This window comes from Sparus aurata, chromosome 1, assembly GCF_900880675.1.
Source record: "Sparus aurata chromosome 1, fSpaAur1.1, whole genome shotgun sequence".
Classification (NCBI taxonomy): Eukaryota; Metazoa; Chordata; class Actinopteri; order Spariformes; family Sparidae; genus Sparus; species Sparus aurata.
The window spans coordinates 3,061,081-3,077,004 of NC_044187.1; the positions used below are offsets into that span (position 1 = coordinate 3,061,081).

General features: G+C 42.0%; 1 protein-coding gene across 1 annotated transcript; it reads left to right on the forward strand.

Moving 5' to 3' along the window:
* The first annotated feature begins 156 nt into the window (after positions 1 to 156).
* Positions 157 to 9,969, forward strand: LOC115592983 (NLR family CARD domain-containing protein 3-like). Its single transcript, XM_030436304.1, has 6 exons — positions 157 to 410; positions 1,830 to 3,684; positions 4,828 to 5,004; positions 5,785 to 5,958; positions 8,113 to 8,286; positions 9,454 to 9,969. Exons 1-6 carry the CDS (start codon positions 197 to 199, stop codon positions 9,461 to 9,463), a joined length of 2,604 nt encoding a protein of 867 aa, XP_030292164.1. The 5' UTR covers positions 157 to 196; the 3' UTR covers positions 9,464 to 9,969.
* The last annotated feature ends 5,955 nt before the right edge of the window (positions 9,970 to 15,924 follow it).

Genomic DNA, 15,924 nt, shown 5'->3' on the forward strand with positions numbered 1-15,924 from the left:
ATTGGTTCAGGGAGGTTGGTGCATGAGTTACATGTTGTGGTCATTGTGTCTCAAGTACCAGTATTTGTGTGTAAACAACTGAGAAAACTAAGCTCCTTTTTTATCAACAGTAGCAGTAGTTTGTGTTTTCTGAGCTCTTAAATTAAATTAAGTTCAGTCCAACAGACAGAGAGCAGAGTCTCCAGTATCCAGGTGTATGTCTATGAGGAGTGACTGGTCCAAAGGTGATGTTCCAAACTTCAGTACTGAACCTGGACCATCAGACTGTGGACACTGGTTCTGCAGACAGTGCATCACATCATACTGGGACCAGTCTGCTTCACCAGGACACTCCTCCTGTCCCCAGTGTGGAGAAAGATCCAGAACAAGAGCTGGACTGCAGACAGCCAGTCTGAGCAGCACTGTACAAAGTAAGACTATATATCTGTCTGCTGATGTCTTCATGTCTGAACACACTACTTGTTGTTTTAATACATTTGTTTTGTCACACATTAACCAATCAGAAAGCAGTTTGTTCTCTGTATGCATAGATGGAGATGGAGAAGTGTCAGACAGCAGCTTGAGACAAAACAGCACTTTAAACAACAGTCCACATTAGCTTTCCTGCTAACATCTCCTCCTCCTCTAACTTAGAAAACACACACCTCGTCCTGCAGATCCACTTGTTGAGCAAGAGACCAAACAAACATCCAGTGAGGAAAAGTGCACTGCTAACATCTATTTTCAGGCTACATCAGAAGCTAATTAGCTGCTCAGTTTCAGCACATTAAACAGATTAGAAATGGAGCCTGCTTCATTATAATATAATAACTGATGGAACCATGTGGATACAACATGAGCAGATCAAATGTATCAATTATGCTAAAAGGGTTCAAGTGCTACAATTAGAAGCAATAAGAGATCCAGAGAGAGATTGTTTTTATGGACCAAGATGCTGAACAGGAGAGTTTTCATTCTGAACGGGAGAGTTTTCAGTCTGAAGTTGTGTCGAGTTTCTTCTGTTTTGATGTCACTGGGGGTTTGTGTCACTATTGTCGATCCAGGACATCAACCAGTCTGGATGTAGTTGAGCAGTAGCTGGTCCTCCCTTGTAACGAGGGAATAACAAGCAGTTAGCAGCAGCAGAGTGTAGTGGACGGACTGAGGTGCAGGTGCTGGTCATTTACAGGGGCCAACCTGAGATGTCGTCCCTCAAGCAAAGCAGTTGAGTTCAAGAAACAGAGCTGTGCATAGAGGTGAGCCCAACTAAATCTAGTTGGTACTGCCCCACCTCCAGCACCAGCACCTGTTCCTTCCCCCATGAGAGGAGACATTCCCTGTCCTGAGGACCAGTCTGATGCCAGGAATCAGTTCACCTTCCTTCTTTTGCATGAAACTGGCACACACCCGACCCCAACGCCTGTCGCTGCTGGTAGTCAGCCCACAGGGTGGCGTCTCCATGTAGTCAAAGACCAGCCACCAAATATTCACCAGAAACCTCCACTCCCAGGTTTAGCTCCAGAAAGGTGCCCTGATTTCTCTTTCCTGGTTCAGGTGCTGCAGCACCTTTGTGGCTGATTCATAGAGGTTCTTTGAATCCCTCTCAGTCTGGCCCCTCCTCTGGGGCTAATTAGCTTTGTGAGACCCTGCCAGGGGCTAATGCCCCCGACAACAGAGCTCCGAGGATCACAGGGACACACAAACCTCTCCACCACGTTCAGGTGGAGAGAAAGGAAAAGGAAACAACAAACATATTCTTATACTGATGGTTTTTAATTTGTAATGAAAAGAACACTGACTGCTGATTGTCACATTGTATTTTTTGTCTCCCACTTTTTCTCTTCTTTCAGTGAATGTTGGTCTGCAGAAGGTTTTCCATGAACATAAGATCAGTCTGAGGAGGAGATGTGAACATGTGACTGAAGGAAGTGATGTAACAGGAAGTGATGAAACAGGAAGTGGAACCCTCCTTAACAAGATCTACACTGAGCTCTACATCACAGAGGGACAGAGTGAAGAGGTTAATACCCAACATGAGGTGAGGCAGCTTGAGACAGCTTCCAAGAAGAAGACCTTCAGTGAAACTCCAATCAGGTGCTGTGACATCTTTAAAGCCTCACCTGACCAACAGAGACACATCAGAGTCGTTATGACCAACGGCGTCGCTGGAGTTGGAAAAACCTTCTCGGTGCAGAAGTTCACTCTGGACTGGGCAGAGGGCTCAGAAAACCAAGATGTCAGTCTGCTGGTTCTGCTGTCGTTCAGGGAGCTGAACATGATCAGAGATGAGCAGTACAGTCTTCTCAGGCTGCTCCATGTTTTCCATCCAACATTACAGAAGGTGACAGCAGAGAAGCTCGCTGTCTGTAAACTTCTCTTCATCTTTGACGGCCTGGATGAAAGCAGACTTTCACTGGATTTCAAGAACCATGAGGTCGTGTCTGATGTCACACAGGAGTCATCAGTCAGTGTGCTGCTAACAAACCTCATCCAGGGGAAGCTGCTTCCCTCGGCTCTCGTCTGGATAACTTCCCGACATGCAGCGGCCAATCAGATCCCTCCTTCATGTGTGGACAGGGTAACAGAAGTACGAGGCTTCACTGACGTCCAGAAGGAGGAGTACTTCAGGAGGAGGTTCAGTGATGAAGATCTGTCCAGCAGAATCATCTCACACATCGAGACCTCCAGGAGCCTCCACATCATGTGTCTAATCCCAGTCTTCTGCTGGATCGCTGCTACAGTTCTGGACCACATGTTGACTACAGACCAGAGAGGAGAGCTGCCCAAGACCCTGACTGACATGTACTCACACTTCCTGCTGGCTCAGACAAAGAGGAAGGAGCAGAAGTACGATGAGGGACGTGAGACAAGTCCACAGGAGCTGACGGAGGCTGACAGGGAAGTTCTTCTGAAGCTGGGGAAGCTGGCGTTTGAACATCTGGAGACAGGAAACATCATGTTCTACCAAGAAGACCTGGAGCGCTGTGGTCTTAATGTCACAGAGGCCTCGGTGTACTCAGGAGTTTGTACAGAGATCTTCAGAAGAGAGAGTGTGATCTTCCAGAAAACAGTCTACTGCTTTGTTCATCTGAGCGTTCAGGAGTTTCTGGCTGCAGTCTACATGTTCCACTGTTACACCAACAGGAACACAGAGGTACTGGAGGACTTCTTGAGAGGACATGAGGATGATGAAGAGGAGGATGAAGATGAGGACTTCTTTTGGGACAAATGTGTAGATTCAACCCTAGATGAGTTCCTGAGGAGAGCCTTGCAGAAATCCCTCAAAACTAAAAATGGCCACCTGGAACTGTTTGTTCGCTTCCTTCATGGCCTCTCTCTGAAGTCCAACCAGAGACTCTTAGCTGGCCTGCTGGGTCAGACAGACAACAGTCCAGAAATCATTCAGAGAGCCATCAACAACCTGAAGAAGTTGAACAGTGATGAGATCTCTCCTGACGGAAGCATCAACATCTTCCACTGTCTGACGGAGATGAACGACCACTCAGTCCATCAGGAGATCCAAGAGTTCCTGAAGTCAGAGAACAAATCAGAGCAGAGACTCTCTGAGATCCACTGCTCAGCTCTAGCCTACATGCTGCAGATGTCAGAGGAGGTTCTGGATGAGTTGGACACAAAGAAATACAAGACATCACGGGCGGGAAAACAGAGACTGATTACAGCTGCGAGGAACTGTAGAAAGGCTCGGTGAGTCCAGATGTGATTAACATTCAAAATCCTGGTAAAGCTGAAGCCTTCAGTATTAAGGACAAACACTTTACACACATGCATTATATGAAACATCAACATGATACATGTTTTTCTGAACAAGTATGAAACCTGCTTATTGGATCAATTCTCATCACCAAGCTCAGAGATTAAATGACATGTAGTCGTCTACTTTCCGAAACATTTACTTCAGCCAGGTGAACTCCACCTCAGACAAATTGTTACCCATCAAATGATAAAAACTCGATCTTTAATACTAATTACACTATTGATGCAGTAGAAGACGTTGAATCAATTTAATGGGAGGTGAAAAGCAGACGGAGTGACAGAATAAATGCATCAAAGAACAATATGCACTCAAACACATAACTGAGGTAAACACATACGAGTGTAGTTACAACCTACAGTGATTTTACATAAAGCTTCATGAATATATATCAACTCAAATCTGACACGCTTACATGACAGTCATCTGGACACTTTTGTCCTGAACATCAATGTGCAGTTCATGTTGCTCAAGGGAACTCGGGGAGGTTCATTTATTGATTGGTTTTCTTGATATAAGACTTTTAAAAGCAGTTACAAAGTGCTGTACACACATTAAACAGCAAAACAATGAAAGAGTCTCAAGAAAAAGCATTTTTTTCCCTGACAGTTACAAATCTAAATATAAAGACGACAGAATGAATAAAACAAACCAAAATCAAACATGAAGATAAAAACATCCACATCCGGGTTAAAAGCAGCTTTATTCAAGTGTGTTTTGGGGGTTGATATAAAATGGGGCCCCCGATTCAGCCCGTCTGATCTCCTCAGGCAGGGAAAGTCTGGGGCCTCGTGGACAGAAGGAGCTCAAGTTTCAAACTACAAACCTTGTGATCAATCAATGCGTCTGTACATCTTAGTAGCACTAATACAATCGAATTATTGGGCTGAAGCATGTCATACCCCGGTACGATAGGTTGCGTTGTACCTTGAGTGTCATGTAAACACACTGAATGGCTGACCAGCTCAGGCTGACCAACTGACCACCTGAGCTTTGTGATGCAAAATGTATGAATCTGTTGTCAGAATAAAGTGTCACATTTTATTGTTTTGATGTTCTATTATCTGTCATCACAGATTTATTCTCTGTGATCTCTCAGAGAGTCACTATGAAGTTGTGGCCTCAGCTCTGAAGTCCGACCCCTCCCATCTGACAGAGCTGGACCTGAGTTGGAACTACGACCTGCAGGATTCAGGAGTGAAGCTGCTGTGTTCTGGACTGGAGAGTCTTAACTGTCGACTGGAGACTCTGAGGTCTGTTCATGTGTTTCTGTGTATCTATAAAATTTAAATCCAAAACAGAAGTTTTAAGTTTCCTTCAGTTCACTTGTTTTTTGGGTTTGTCTAAGCTCAAATCCCTACATCTCAGTTTAAAGTTTGACAGTCTAAACAATTTGATTCCTTTTTTTTTAAAAGATTTTTTCTGGCATAGACACCTTTATTAAGCAGTAGACAGATATGAAACATGGGAGAGAGAGGGGGATGTGACATGCAGCAAAGGACCTCCGGCCGGAATCGAACCGGGGTCGGCTGCGTATGTGGCATGCGCTCTAAGCACTCAACCACCTGCGCGCCTAAACAATTTGATTCCTAATTATATATTTATATCACACACACACACGCACACACACAGGTGATATTACATTATTGTATATTACTGCCTGACGTACAACACACACAGATACACAGAGACTCTCACAAACAATCACAGAGTCCAAACAGCAGTCTCAGTTTTACCCCTCGGAGCTGAAACGGTAGCGGGGTGGGTTAATTGCCGACTGCAGAGAATTGTGGAAGAGAAGAAATCGTCTTTATTGAAGCAGCACATTGTCATTAATATTAATGAGAACTCTGTTTCACTTTGTGTATCCGACAGTCTTGAACCTGCATCCTGTTGGGTTCAGGTGTTTGGAGTTTCATTCTCTAAACGTCTATGTTCTAAACCTTCTTCAGCTCTGAACACATTATTAAACACTGAATGCTTTTAAGCAGGAACATTGTCTTTTAAACTTGCATCATTTATTCTTTATTCAGATTGGAGAGATGCAGCTTGTCAGAGGTCAGCTGTGCTTCTCTGGCCTCAGCTCTGAAGTCCAACCCCTCCCATCTTACAGAGCTGGACCTGAGTTCCAACGAGCTGCAGGATTCAGGAGTGAAGCTTCTCTGTGCTGAACTGGAGAGTCCAAACTGCCGACTGGAGACTCTGAGGTCAGTTCATGTGTTTCTGTGTATCTATAAAGATTTAATTAACTTAAAGTTTTCAATCTCTCTCTCTATTTTGCTCAACCACACATTCTCTACACACAGCACACACGTGTGGTTGTTCATCACAACAAGGAAACTAGCTTTACTTGAGGATGGCTGCAGGCAGCGAGACAGAAGACTGCTGAAAAGGTAGATAGTGAAATGTTACCTCTGAGCGTGGAGGACGAGACAACTCTGGCTGTTCCCACTGACCAATCAGTGGTCTGCAGTGTGTTAACTCCACCTGTTAGCATGGGATCAGTGAGCATCAGTGAAGCTAAAAGTGTTCATAGCTGTTTCAGACAGCCAAAGGTGGAGCCAAGAGCTGCTGCAGGCTCAACAATGGTTTAAATATGGAAGTAACTTCTCTCATGTTTTCTCCTGGAAGACATTGATAGTGTTTCACTCAGTTCATATTTCAAAGTAACAGAAATAGTTGAGTAACAAATGAAAAAAGAGCTGAGAGAGAAGTTTAAACCTGGGCTCTATCTCACCTCCACTCTGCTCACCAATCACAGAGTGAGGAAGGTGTTAATGTTTGTGTGTCAGGTTTGTAACGTGACACAAATTGTTGGACACAGACCCCCTAATGTGACATCAGAAAGGTGTGGCACCCCGCAGAGATTTAAATCTCTAAGAAGAAAGTGTTTTTGAAAAAAGGAGATTGGATGATGTTTAATTCACGTTGGACAAAAGACACATGAGTGTAATGTAATCTCTGATTCGACACACTGCACTTGAATGTGTGCAACTCTGAAGACAAACTTTAATAACAATGAAAATATTACACTGCTGATGAATTATAAGTGTGACACAATTATTTCACACATACTGTTGTTGTTCTCACATATTTAAATTCATTTGAATATTTATTTCAAACCGTGGTTTATACTTTGACAACATGATTCCAAACTGTTTAAATCTGTTCATGTCATCAGTTCTGAAGGGGATTTGACCAGATAGATTCTGTCCTGATTCACACTGAGCATCTTGTTCTGCTTCATATTTAAAACACATCTAAGATAACATCAAAACTTCAACACTGTTTTACTCTCTATCAACCTCTTCATCATTGATTTGCACTTTTTCTTCTTTGTCTCGTATCCCAACCCGTCAAATTCTGATGCTTTGGGACGGCTGCCGACCCGACCTACAATCCCAAAGCGTCGTTAAGAGTATGACAAGTTGGGAACGAGTCTCAAAATTCAACTGTGTTAATAACAGGAGCTTTAAATGGTAGAATCAATCAGTCAGTTTTTTTATTTGGCTGCACAACATGAGTTTGTATAGATGGAGCCTCTGCTGGAGCTGCAGAGTTTAAGAAGTGACATCACTACGTCTTTATTGAAGCAGCAGCACCTTGTCATTGATATTAATGAGAGCTCTGTTTCAATTTGTATATACAACCTGCATCCTATTGGGTTCAGGTGTTTGGAGTTTCATTCTCTAAACGTCTACATTCTAAACCTTTATCAGCTCTGAACAGATTATTAAACATTGAATGATTTCAAGCAGGAACACTGTCTTTTAAACTTACATAATTTATTCTTTATTCAGATTGATTCTCTGCAGTTTGTCAGAGATCAGCTGTGCTTCTCTGGCCTCAGCTCTGAATTCCAATTCCTCCCATCTGAGAGAGCTGGACCTGAGTCACAACGAGCTGCAGGATTCAGGAGTGAAGCTGCTGTGTTCTGGACTAGAGAGTCCAAATTGTCGACTGGAGACTCTGGGGTCAGACACCATTTTTTCCTTCTGTGCTCAGATTAATATGATGTGAAAGTTGTATTGACACTAAACTGCAGACATCAGGCTGATATTATACTGATCCACACTGAGTATCTTCATGCTAAAGTCTGTTTTCTTCTTCTGTGGTTTAGTACACTGACTGTGGCAGAGCAATGTTGAGCTGCGCATTTAAAACCTTCATCTAACAATATGAATAATTCACTCTGAACTTCCTCAAATATTGATTTTCTTCTTAGAATCTAAAACATGCTTTTTAAAATGGTCTCTATTTTAATCAGACAATAACAAACATTTTCAGAATTGTCTCTTTAAAACATTTTAATTAAACTTTGTGACGTTTATACTTAGTTACATCATTTATTCTTTATTCAGATTGTGGAGATGCAGTTTGTCAAAGATCAGCTGTGCTTCTCTTGCCTCAGCTCTGAAGTCCAACCCCTCCCATCTCAGAGAGCTGCAGCTGAAGTACAACAAGCTGCAGGATTCAGATGTGAAGCTGCTGTCTGAACTTGTGGAGAGTCCAAACTGTCGACTGGAGACTCTGAGGTCAGTAGAGAGTTGGAGTCAGTCCGTGCTGGTTTCAGCAGTATTGTAATAAACACAGTCAGTATCAAAGTAAAGATCCAGCATTTCCTGCTTTCCTCAGTGAATCTGTGAGAGGAGAACGGTGACAGGATTCAGGATTGGACAGAAAGAGATAGAGGGGGAACAGTCAGCCAATCAGACGAGCCAGAAGCTTGTTGTGATCATGTGTTTGAGTTGAAGTGAAGATGACTGTTGTTGTTGTGTTCATGTCTACAGTAAGTAAAACTGGATCACAGCTGACAGCATCACAGGATGTGTAGAGACAGTGGTCCTCATCCATCAAACTGTTGTAGCATCAAATCTTTGTTCTCTCATTTCAACACTAAACAACTGATCAGTCCATCTGTGTGACAGCTCTCATGTCTACGGTGGCCCTGAAGGTCAAAACACAACATTCCACCAAACACCAAACTGTCACCAGAGACTTGGGTTCTGTCTAATAACAAACAAGAACGCCATCCCACCTTTTCCATAACCTGAAGTGTGGTTGTGTTTGGACCTTCAGGGCCACCGTACAGATCAGTCTGACCGAAGCCTGCAAATCACTGACTCTTATTTCAGAGAACCACGGTTACGTTTAGTAACCATGTGGTCTTCTCACAGACCAGAACCTCTGCTGAAGTCCAGTAACCACAGCTGATGTTGACTGTTCAGTCTTTGTATGAACATGTAGGAGCTTTAACATCAAATATTTATCTGTCCATCTAACTTTTGTTTTATCCAGATATTTTTAGAACGGACTACATATTTACATATTAGCAATATTTCAAAGTAGATGAAATATTCAGGTGTGGAGTCAGGAGACTCTGGTTTTTAACAGCAGTGAATCCTCATTAAAGTGTTTCTGGCATCATGATGCGTTCAGGGACTCTGAGCAGTTTATTTCACTGTGTACTTGAGTGAAACCTGCAGAGTAAACACACTTGATGTGTCTGCAGGTCTGTGAGCTTCACTCCAACACGTTAACATGAAGCTGAAAGGAAGCTGGCTATGCTACACAGCCGCTCCACTTGTGGTCTGAACAGGACTGAAGTCCTGCTGGTCTTTATATCACTGACTGACAGCTGATGGAGGGAGTCTCTGTAAACAGTCATGTATCACTTCTGCTCTCTCCCATTCTCTCATCAGGTGGAAGTGATCTCTGTCAGAGTGGTGAGAAAGGTGGAGGTGTTGAGAGGATCAGCTGTGTCCTGATGATCCAGAGAGGTTGAAGCAGCACCATCAGCTGGTGGGTGGAGAGGCTCTGACTGGGCGGAGAGGAGAGCTTCATCCAGCAGTGACTGACAGACCAATCACAACACGTGGAGATGACTGTCAGTGCTGCAGTGTGAACTGCTCTGAGATCAGCTCCACTGTCCAGTCCAGCATCATCCCTGTGTTCCTCTGGATGTGACAGAGTGTCATCAGCGTATCTGGACTGCTCTGCTGCATCTGCCAAGGAGCCGTCATGTTAGGAGCAGACAAAATAATGACTTCATTACTCGTTAACAGAGACTTGATGTTCCGTGCAGTTAGCTGGGAAACATATGTGCAGATATCAGTGTCGCCTAAAAGGCAAAAATCCAATATTGTTCTAGGTTGTGTAAATCTACAGTCATTTAAAGTGTCCACAGGTTAAACTAGTAGATTTTTTTTGCAAACTGTTATGACACAAAACTTTTTGAATTCTGCTCTCATGCGAACAACTTGAGTCAATGTAAGAGTGGCATTTTTAAACATCAGATTTTCTCTTATGAAGCAAAAAACAAATCGCCAACATTTCCATGCTGTCAAGATGCAATTTATGTATTATCAGATTCTTGTTCAGGTAACAGAATTTCTGCCATTTTGACCATTTTTGAAATCTGCCTTGACAACAGCTGCCTGGACAGTGACTCCCTGAGTCGACAAATGAAGCTACACAGCATGTCTCAATTCCAGCCAATTAGCTCAGTGAGTTAGAAGCTGGTTCTTAGTGTCAGGGGCTGTGGGTTCAAGACCCAGCGATGATGATGCTGATGATGAAAGATAAGTCAGATGTCCCCAACATGAAGCACAAGACAATTGTCCTGATGGTGGCATCACAGCAAGCCACTAAATTAAATAAAAACAAATATCTTGGACCGGACCATGGGTGAAAGCTAACAAAATTTTGCACAAAGGTCCAGTCTCATGCCAGATTACCTCAGCTGTAAACCCAAGCCAAAAGTCCTGATGGTGGCGCTACCGCAAGCATCTAAAGTTCAAAACATTGAAAATTCATAACAAATCAACCTGCTAGAACTTCACACTTTTCATCAAACTGTAGCCCCAATACGAATAAGAAACTTTTGTACATTTAAACCTATTAAAAATTATGAAGTCCATCACTCTGTTTTTTTTCTCCTCCCACAATTTTTGCCTACAGTGCATGAATTGCCTAAATTTGCCAAAACTAGCCCGGACCCGACCCATCGCTGCGCAGCAGCTATAATTTGAAAGTTAGTTTCAGATCTGTGGAGCATAAAAGCTGCATGCTGTTTCTCCAGGTGTGCTCTGGACTCTGGGGACAGTAGAAACCCTCCAGGGCTGTAAACCAGCTGCACTGCTTTAAAATCAGTAGTTTACACATAGGAAGCCAGTATGAAGATGTGAGAACTGGACCGGTACCATCTCTCCTCACTCTAGCTGCAGCCGTCTGATCCACTTTTTACAGAGCTGTGAGGAAGAAGAGCCGACTGAGAAACACATGCAAGTTTCTCTGAATCCTGCTGATACACGAGTCCTTTAATTTTTCACATGTTCTGACAGAAAGCGAAGACAGATGATGGTACAAAGTTGAGGCCAGATGAGCTCCTGTCCTTCTTCAACTGTCCTGTCCTTAAAGGAGCAGTCTGTAGTTTAGCTGAAGAAATGTTAATGAGCAGAGAAAGATCCTCATTGGCTCATTGTTGTTTTCTTTCTGCCTAAACAAACTGAGCTTAAAGGACAACACACTTTATACTGTCTCACTGTGTTTACATGTGGCGGACCCTGCCACCTGGGACTACACAGTGCCCACAATGCACCTCGGCCCCTGAGTGACATCACTGGAGGCAGTTTATCAGGTGACATGCAGCTTCCTCTGGAGACACAAAAAGGGTTTCTACTAGTTTGTCCACATGTGCAGTAGACTTGTAGTCAAGACCGCCTAAACCAAGACCAAGACACTACCAAGACCAGAGAGTATCAAGACCAAGACAAGACCAAGACCAAGACCAAGACTGACCAAGTCAAGACCAAGACTAGTTCAGCTCAAGACCGAGACGGAGACAAAAAAAACAATTAGTTTTTTGCCATTTTGCATGAGTTGTAGAACATAAGCGTCACCACGCATGGTGGTGGTGGTGGTGGTTTTCAGTGGGAAACACTGAAATCCAAACAGAGACGACCAATGCTACAGCCTTTTGTTTGCTGAAGTCAGAGCCATTCAACTGGCAAACAGGGGACAAGCGCCAACGCCGTCTGTGTCACAAAATGCATGTGATTGGTACCAACTGTGTCTGCCTAAATATTAAAGGTTACACATCCCTTTGAGACCCCTCAGCCAGTCCGAGACATTGCGAGACCGAGAGACCCGAGACCCAAGACCGAGACAAGACTGAGACCAAAGACAGTCGAGGCCGTGACACGACCAAGACCACAAAAAAGTGGTCTTGAGACCGGTCTCGAGAACTACAAGTGTAATGTGCAGCAGTTCTCCATGAGACCTGCAGGATCCTGCCGCATGTCCCTTTTTCCTCCTCAGTGTTATTAAGATATTCATCACTGCTGACTCTGTTAGTCACAACTGTTCAGCAATTTTAGAGCTGATACTGAAGAATAAAGGGGGATATAAATGTAAAAATGTGCATTAAAGAAATAGAAATATCTTTAATGAGAAGTAACTGTCAGTAACAGAATGTAACTGAGTACTCAGTATTTCAAGTTTCACACTTTCTGTTGAAAAAGAAATCTGAATTTTAAGGAAAAAACTGAATAAAACTAAAAATGTTTCAGTATTTTCTCCTCCACCAAACCTCAGAGGAAAATCTCTATTTTACTTTACTCGGCTACATTTATCTTATAAACATGAGTTCCTATTATTTCTTTAATTAAGATTCTGAGCTCAACATGTCTGAGAGCTTTTGTCAGATATTAAATTAAAGTTAAACTAAGATAATAATTCATTTCTCAAAGTGTTTCATTAGTTTGAATGTATTTGGAGTCTTTGAAGGTTTTTCAAAGATTTTTCACTATTTTCTGAGTTTCAACAAACAAACAAACAAACAATAATTTGGTTCATGTAGAAAATAATCTGCAGATGAATCCAGAATAATCCGATTAAAGCCAGAAGTTGCTTTTGTACAAACTAGTTGAAAGCTGCTTTTCCATGCTGCCATGTTGCATTCTGACAGTGTTTCTACAGAGTGGTGTCAGTACTTTGACTTCCATCAGTGCTTTAATGTGACATCTTCACTCTGAAGAGTTGAACATCCTGATAACTCTGGTTTCTCCTCCTGCAGTGTCTGAGGCAGGATTCAGCAGCGGCACAGAGGAGGAGACCTCTGGCTCCGAGAGTGAAGGAGGTCGCTCCCTCTCCATCGACTGCACCTCCACCTCCTTGCTGGCGTCGCCTCCGCCAGGGAGGAGGCCTCGCACAGCCTTCACAGCAGAGCAGATGAGCAGCATGGAGACACAAGACGAGGCCGAGCTGTGCAAGAAGCTGCGCCTGTCCGACAAACAGGAAACATTCCTCCATCTGTTATCGATCATCCATCGGTGACAGACGTCTGTTATCGATCGTCGATCATTGATCTGCTTCTCGATCTGCTTCTGTTTTAGCTTTTATTTCACTTTCAACTAAATAACGGATGGAACAAAAATAACTGTTAAAGATCCAAATAAGTGTGTGTGTAAAATGTGTGAATCAGCTGTTGGTTCTCTTCATTTGGGCCCTGATGCTCACTAACAGAGGCCATTTTAAATGTTGAGACTGGACAGAACTTTTCCTCATGACACTTTTTATTCTTCTTAAGACCTTCTTAGACCAAATGAGACTGAATGGATTTGTGATGGATCATCTGGTCTTCTCCTAACAGGATGGATGCTACTAGAGACGGATGTGGGCCGAGTTCCTGCTGTGAATCTGGACTCAGAACAAACAGCTGCTGTGCAACACTGATGTCATCTGTGTGTGTGTCTGATGGAAATTCTGCATTTATTTCAATGGGACTAATAGATTGTTGTTGTGTTGCTGTAAATCACATTATTCAAATAAAATCATTTTCAAAACTCAACAAGTTCTCTGACGTGTTTTAATCCACTTATTCTGAAAGTCAAATATCAATATGGCCACATTTTGTATTTATGATGCTTTTTACTTCCATATTTTACTGCATTTAATTATCACAATTTTATGGTTAATAAAGGTTGCTGGTTACTTTACAAGTCGAGCTTTAAAGGAGAACTTTGGTCGATTTAAACATGCAGCTTCATTGCTCAAGCTACCCTTGACTTGCCAGTACCGAAGACGCGAACACATTTGGTCCAACCATTACAGAGCTCCGTGAACGGAGATTTAGCATTGACAGCTAACAGCATGGGGTCAGAACTTTGCACTGTGTTTTAAGCGTCTTAACATGCTCCACATCTCACACCAAAAGTTATGCAACATCAGCAGACACCTTAGCACACAGCACTGTAGCGTTTATGACTCAAAATGAATAAAAAAGTTGTTAAAACAGTGTGTTTGTGCAAGCAGCCATGTACCTGTTTGTTGACATCCGTGTGTTCCCGGTAGCTAGACCAAACTAGTCAATCCGTCGAGCATGCGCTTACTCCCTCACTGGTGGAGACGGAAACGTATTCCAGCATTTTCGTGTTTCTGTTCATAATGTACATGTCCATGTTACAGCCTGTCATGAGCCATGAGCCTTACAATAGCCTGTTAAGCCTGTTAAGTGCACGCTCAATGGATGATAATTGTTTTTGTTAATAGTTAATAATAATCTGTAAATAGTTATTCATGCTGTAATTTTGTAAATAGTTGTAAATGTTAAAGCTTAATAATAAAAGAAAACATTCAATCCCTTGCTGTCCCTGAAAAGTAGCACTTGATGCCGCTTGCTGCTATAAATTGTACTTAAGCTGTAAATACTGAATGGAATAGACAATGTGTTACAATAGAACAATATTTTATTTCATGAATTATACACAATGAACAACTAATTAAAAAAAAAGACTCATAAATTAAGTAACTAACAACAGCTATAATGTAAGGATTGTCCTCTGGAGCAGAGAAGAGCCTCTCCATCCTCTCTGCAGCCTCATGTCCTCCTTGGCCCTGGCTGGCTCTCCTCCTCCTCATCGTCTTCATCCTCCTCCTCCTGGTCACTTGGCCCTGGTGTGTCCTCAGGGATAGAGGCAGTTAGGACAGGGGGGGCAGTGGAAGGCCTCTGTCCTAACACCTCATCCATGAGGACAAACCAGAACCCAGTAGCAGAGCTGGGCCTTCTGCCGACCCTCTGCTGTCCCTGGATATTAGCAATCCTAAGGCAGTGGAAATCAATCACGTCAGCAAAGTATTTATTAACTTGCATGGGTAAAACAAATATAATTTAGTTTCCACATCATCATTCAGACCTGCAGCTACTTTGTACTGGTTCTTTAAATGGTCCCACTTGTTTCTGGCCTGCTGGACTCGACCTTCCCCTGCAGGCCCGTTGTTTCAGAACTGTTCTGAACACAGAGAGAAGCAAGAGAAAAGGTCAACACAAGATCACATTAACACAGGGAGGCAAAGATTTACAGAGAGTGACACCAGGACAGACATGTGGGCTATTTATTATTGATTATTATTTGTATGTATTTATAATTATATATTCATTATTTATTTTGTGGAATTTTTTATGATTTTTGTTATGAATTATTAATTTGTATTATATATGTATTATTTATTATTATATCCTTTTTATCATGTAATTTTTATTTATTATGAGTTATTATTTGTTATCTATTATTATCTATTTTTTATCATACATTTCTATTATATATTTGTTATTTATTTTTTATTACGATTTATTATGCATTATGTATTATTATTTATTGTTTGTTATAATAATAATAATAATAATAATAATAATAATATTATTATCATTATTATTATTATCTCTGTTTGCTCCCTAAAACACAATGAAATGTAAAAGATGTTTAGTGTCAACAGACTAAAAGGTTCTAATACAGCAAACATATAATCATCATGAGGATAATCCTAAACTTTGCTCTTTATTCAGTTCAAACATTTAACTAGACTTTACAGTGTTACAGTGTGAAATAAAAGCAGGGATCAAAGCCTGATCTGAATCTATTCATCTCGGTCCATTTATGTACATGAAGTAAAAATAGTCTCTAAAATGTCAACAGTCACAATAAGATATAAGAGACAAGTCAACCTGTGAACGTCTAACGTTTGAAAGTGAAGCCCTTTCACATATCTGGCGTTGGATGTTCAAATGAGTCAAAACTGAGTTTAAACACAATATTTACATTTAAATGTGAGATCTGAACCACTTGAGGTCGCCATTTTCTCCTTTCTGTCTTTCTTCTTCTAGTCGGGCGTGC